At 37.4% G+C, this 5929-nt stretch overlaps 1 protein-coding gene across 1 annotated transcript; it reads right to left on the bottom strand.

Annotated features, from left to right (window-relative positions):
• Window positions 1-5005: 5005 nt before the first annotated feature.
• Window positions 5006-5929, bottom strand: LOC123311730. Its single transcript, XM_044895801.1, has one exon. The coding sequence runs from the start codon at window positions 5927-5929 to the stop codon at window positions 5006-5008; it is 924 nt and encodes a 307-aa protein (XP_044751736.1).

Here is a 5929-nt window from a genome sequence, read left to right as displayed (position 1 = left end):
GAATATTTTTCTTCACACCTTCTATGTTTTTACGACTGTCAAAATGAAATTTCCACTTAGATTATGGTTCACTATTCAGGATTAATATTCCGTAAAAAACTTTTCTCGCACCCCTTGCAGACTACCCTTTTTTGACCCTTTTCCTTATGAAATACCGATTTGCCGCTATGAAGCGCGAATATTTTTCTTCACACCTTCTACGTTTTCACGACTGTCAAAACGAGATTTTCACTCAGATCATGGCTGACTATTCAGGATTCATAATCCGTGAAAACTTTTTTTGCACCGCTTGCAGACTATCCTTTTTCGACCCTTTTCCGTATAAAACACCGAATTTGCGCTAGGAAGCGCGAATATTTTTCCCCATAATTCCTATGTTTTTACGACTGTCAAAACGAGATTTCCACTCAGATGATGGTTGACCATTCAGGATTCATAATCCGTGAAAAACTTTTTTTGCAACGCTTGCAGACTATCCTATTTCGACCCTTTCCTTATAAAACACCGAATTTGCGCTAGGAAGCGCGAATATTTTTTTCAATAACTTCTATGTTTTCACGACTGTCAAAATGGGATTCTCACTCAGATGAATATTGTAGACCTGAAAAATATTGCACGTGATTTTGAATTCTATCAAGCGAATTTCGAATAAGGATCTGCAAAATGAATTGAATAATTATTAATTATAGACTGAACATTCAAATTTAAGTTTTCGAAGTAACGCACTCGCATTTCAAATGTGCAGCATTTTCTAAACAAACTTATTTATAGTGTACCAATAACTTTTAAAAGTCTTCTCAGCACTCACTAATGACGAAGTTAATCTTTCCTAACGATTATTCTGAATAATTTACGTCATTAAGCTACGCCACTGCTAAAGACACCAGTTCTGTCAATTTAGCTTGACATAAGCGTCCAATGACGTCATAATTTTCCCAACGAACTGGTGACCTGCGCCTCCTTTCCTATATCTCCTTGTAATCCACCATCGTTTATGCAGCTGACGGTTATTTTCCCATTCATAATGCTCCTAACCAAAGATTATAGAGTAGAAAGATGGGAAACGAAGCGACTAAAGCGATTTGAGAGCCATCTGTGTGTCACGCGTGTTTTTAAGACGCTAGGACTGGTGAAAATATTAATTTGAGTGCCATTTGCAGAAACATATGAAATTTTCTAAGATTTCAGACGTCCATTTTGATCAAAGAGGTTTTGAATGTTTTGATTCTCGTTCCGCATTTTGTTTATCTAGCTCGTTCTAGTTGCTGATCAATGAATTGTTTTGTCTTATTTCTTGGTGAAAACACCAAAATATTGTTCGAAAATGATTGAATGATGAAGAACTGTGCATCAAATAATAAAATGGATTTTCCGACATCAAGTTTTTCACTCAACTAAGGAAAATGGAAGCGTAAGTATTAAATCTCGTAACATATGTGAATAGGTCATTCATTGATTCTAATTTTCAGTGCTCCGAAGTGGATTAAATTCTCAGAGCTGGAAGACAATTAATTCAGCAAACACTACTGACTACACCATGTGCAATGAACATTTTACTGCAGGTCAATTGAGAACTGTTCATCGACGTAAATTGTTGTATGCAGAAAGCATCCCTGGCATGAACGGCCTATTAAGGGGAAATGATGATCTTTATAGGTCCATTCAATGATTCTCTATGGCTACTCTTTCAATATATTCAGAAATGCAGAGGTTTTATTGATTTCCATTTGGGAACCGAGTGACTGTCAAATTGTTGTTTAGGAAGTCAAAGTTTTATGAAACCTGCTGTGAGTGTTTTGTTCATTCAATTTGTATATTGTGTCATGAAGAGACCATATCATAAGGAAATCATAAAAAAAGCACCAAGAAACTATACTGACATACAGGTCTTGCATATGTCTGTAAGGTTTTTTTTTAAGCGTGGTTCTGAAAATTCTTTAAATAATACCTACATATGTAAGTAACCGGAACATGTATGCTATGATGGTTATTAATGAAAGCGATCAATGATTGAGATATTTTAACGTGCGAGCGAAGCGAGCACGTTAATGTTCGAGATCATTAATCGCTCAATTAATAAACGAGTTGATTACAAGATTTTTCCGTCGACCACATTTTGAATTGAATGTGAATTCTTGATTGCAAAAATTTTCTATCGATACCTAGTCAAATTTGACACGTTATAAATTTTCTATGTTCATATCGGAATGCTGATATTTTATGCGGCCGATCGGACAAATTGAGAAGTCCATAGAGGGCATATTCGAGTTGTGACATTTTGAATAAATCACATTGATATCGTTCCCTATAATATCTGTTAAAGAATGTGCGGAGCTGTTGGAAGCTGGAATTGTAGCACATAGATATATTGATTACTCTCTAACCATCAGAATTTTTCTGCAACCTCCACAATTCATCTCCTCTCAATTCACCTGCTAGGTACTACGAAAATCAATGCGACATAAAAATAAAATAATTATTTGGGAAGCTGCTGAATACTTCTATGTTCGATTTTCCATGACAATAATGCATTAATAGAAAATTAACCAATAAAAAGGTTCATTATAAGCAAATTTCGTGTACGTTAAACACTGCTATTCTTAAGAGGTCGGCGGACAAAAATTTTTAAAATTCAAACAATCGAATTTATTATTCACTTCCAGTCTGGGTGAAAGGCATCCTTATCACACTTCTTTTCTCAAGCCACCCACATTGACGAATTGTCAATGAAGTGTCAGAAGTTTTTTGAATTTCTTTCTCGTTTTTTCAATTTTTCTACTGAATAACCACTGGTGTATCCATGGGAGATGATTCCCCAATATAAGGGTCCTGTAGCGTTCCTCGAACAACTGAAGAACAGAAGAATCATAACTTGGAAGATTGGACCTGGTCGAAAGACCCTCCCAGTGAAAAGCAAGATGTGACTATTATTAATTTGAGTACTGAAGGCATTTCTGACGACGAGGGTGATCCTCCATCAAGATCAGCAGAAGATTCTTTTCGCAGATATGATATTCCTCCCAGTGCAATTGAAGGACATGTTATGTACCTATGATTATTTATTTTTTTCTTCAGTCATCATCAAGTCTTGAGAATAAGAGAATAAGTGTTCCGTAACCACGGAATTCTTAATTTAAAATTTGGCTTTAGAGACCTTTCACAGTTGTTTTGTTTCTTTTCGAGTTTCCTTTTTGTTGTTTTCACTTTTCTGCTGGCCAACGTCTTGCGCCGGAGGGAAGCGTGCACGTATATGCGCGGTGCTCGCCTGTGACGTTTTTTTTGAAGACGAAATTGAACGGTCGAACAGATGTACTAACAATTTTCAATCGCTGTGTTCCGCATGATACGCAATTTTCCGAAAGTGGATAAAATACGTGATAAAATCACAAATATTTCGCTGTGAACGCTAAATAACTATAGTTTTGATAGATTGAAACGCGCAGAAGGTGTTGGTGCGGTTTTGGTTTGTGTGTTCTTCAAGAGTAAGCTGCGGATGCAGATAAGAAGGGCCCTTCCAGACTCCATCATCTCAATCCATAAGGTAAGGTGCAATGCGTTGGTGGCTTGCTTTAAATTCGGGTTATTAATTCACATTTTTCCCTTTATTTTTCACTCTGTGAAAGGTGTCGCTGACATTTCCTCGTTGTTTGTAGGACGAGTGGCCCGAGTCCATATTTTCTCTCCGGTCATATAATTAATTAAATTTTGAGTTATTGAACACATTTAACAATAAGTCTTGATGAAAGCTCTATTATTCACTCTTTTCTCGTTTTCTGCCCTGTTTCTTTGTTTCAGATATTATTTCGAAATAGGAAGAGGATAAAGAAGTTTTCATATCAATGGAAAAGAAGCCCTTCAGTATTAAAAGCTTATTCTGTAAACAAATTTGACATCACTACACTACTCACAGGGAGACAGGGTTCTTTTACTGAGGTTTTTCCCCAAGCTCTTGTATCATACTCCAAATTGTATGGTACCCCGTTACACTAACCTTTGCTAAAACTCATACATATACTATATTGTTTGATAACTAAAAATGTATTAATTGAATTGATGATGGGCTTAAAGGTCTAGAAGGATTTAAAGAAATCCAACTCAATAAAATGCCGACTTGTCTATATTTAGACCATCTTCAGGGCGTTCGTTCCAGAGCCCTGAAGATGGTCTAAATATAGACCGAAACTGTCGGCATTTTATTGAGTTGGTTTTCTTTAAATCCTTCTAGACCTTTAAGCCCATCATCAATTCAATTAAATATTTTGAATCCCCTAAAACGAAAACAGAACAACACAGCTCTGGCCAACCACGTACTCGAAAAACTCCACCGGTTCGATTTCGAAAACCCCACGATAACAGGATATCAAAAAATCCTAAAGAAAAGACTGCCTCATGTGTACCACAGCGCACTTATCTAGTCCCATCTCCATTTTAATGGCGTCAGTGAAGGATGCCACTATTTTCAGTTCTCTTGTCAGTTGATCTTCGTTGGCAGCATACAGTTTGAGATCGTCGATGTATAGATGGTGGTTGATTTTGGTGTTGTTTCTTCTCTCTATTACGTAGCCATATTTGGATTGGTTCAGCAGCTTACTTAGGAGATTTATAGAGAGGCAGAACCATAAGGTGCTCAATTTGTCCCCCTGGAATATTCCTCTTTGGATCCTGATTTCTTCCGCTGTATAGTTCCCTTTGTTCGTATCCACAATTAGTTTAGTTCTCCATGATTGCATCAGATGTTCGAGTAGATTGATTACTGTTTCCGATACGCCATATAATTTTAGAACTTTTTTAAGCCACGAGTGTGGTATGGAGTCGTATGCTTTCTTGTAATCAATCCACGCCATGGACAAGTTACGCTGTTTTTTTCTCGCCTGCTTTGTTATAATTGTGTCAGCGATTAATAGGTCTTTACACCCTTTTGCATCTCGTCGACATCCGTTTTGTTCTCGTGCCATGATGTTGTATTTTCCCACATGCTGCCACAGTTTTTGAGTGAGAACTCCTGTTAGTATTTTGTATATCGTCGGCACGTTATTGGTCGGTAGTTTCTAGGGTCTCCATTATCAGTTCCTTTGGGGAGCATGTAGGTGACGCCAAGTGTGCAGGAATCAGGTATAATTGATGGGTTCTTTAGGGCTTCCTGAAAAAGCTTCGCCAGGCTGTCGTGTGTCGAGTTAAAATACTTCCACCAGTAGTTATGTATACCATCTGTTCCTGGTGCAGACCAGTTGTTTGTTTTTTTGAGTACTGTTTTTATGTCTTCCTTAGTTATGATAACTTGTTCCATGGTATATTTATGCGATTCAGTTTCCGCTTCCCTGATCCAAAAGGCCTCGTCATCGTGATCTCCTGCATGGCCCCATATCTCTTTCCATGTTGCATGCATTCTTTCTGGCGTTGGGTTAGTTTTATTGTCCGTTGTTGTCCCATCCAGTGTGCGGTACAATTGCTTGGTATTCTTGTAGTAGAGTTGGTTATTTCGGTATCTCCTAACCCGTTCGTCATATCGCCTTATGCGATTTCCTAATGCCTTAATTTTCTGTTTCAGAGTATCGCTTAGTATTACAAGATGCTGCCATAGATTCTCCTTGCGGCCCTTTATGTGATGTTCTGAGGCTATGCGCAATACTTTCTTGCATATTTTCTTTGTCGGTTGGCTGTTATTCAGGTAAGTATGTATCGTGCCTATCGTTCTTCTGATACTGATAATTTTTCTCCTGATGAGTTCCTGTTCCACATTATTTTTGTTTTCTTTCTGCTTTATCTCGTATGTTTGTTGTATCCCCAAATATTTATACGATTCTTCTCTCCTCAGCCCTGCTATATCTCTTCCATCCGCAAATTTAATGTCTTCAGTTTCCTGTATATAAATATATACAGTATACAGTATACAGTATACGGTATAAATATTTGGGGATACAACAAACAT

The sequence above is a fragment of the Coccinella septempunctata genome, chromosome 4 (genome assembly GCF_907165205.1).
Source record: "Coccinella septempunctata chromosome 4, icCocSept1.1, whole genome shotgun sequence".
Lineage (NCBI taxonomy): Eukaryota > Metazoa > Arthropoda > Insecta > Coleoptera > Coccinellidae > Coccinella > Coccinella septempunctata.
This window is presented reverse-complemented; position numbering and strand designations above follow the sequence as displayed.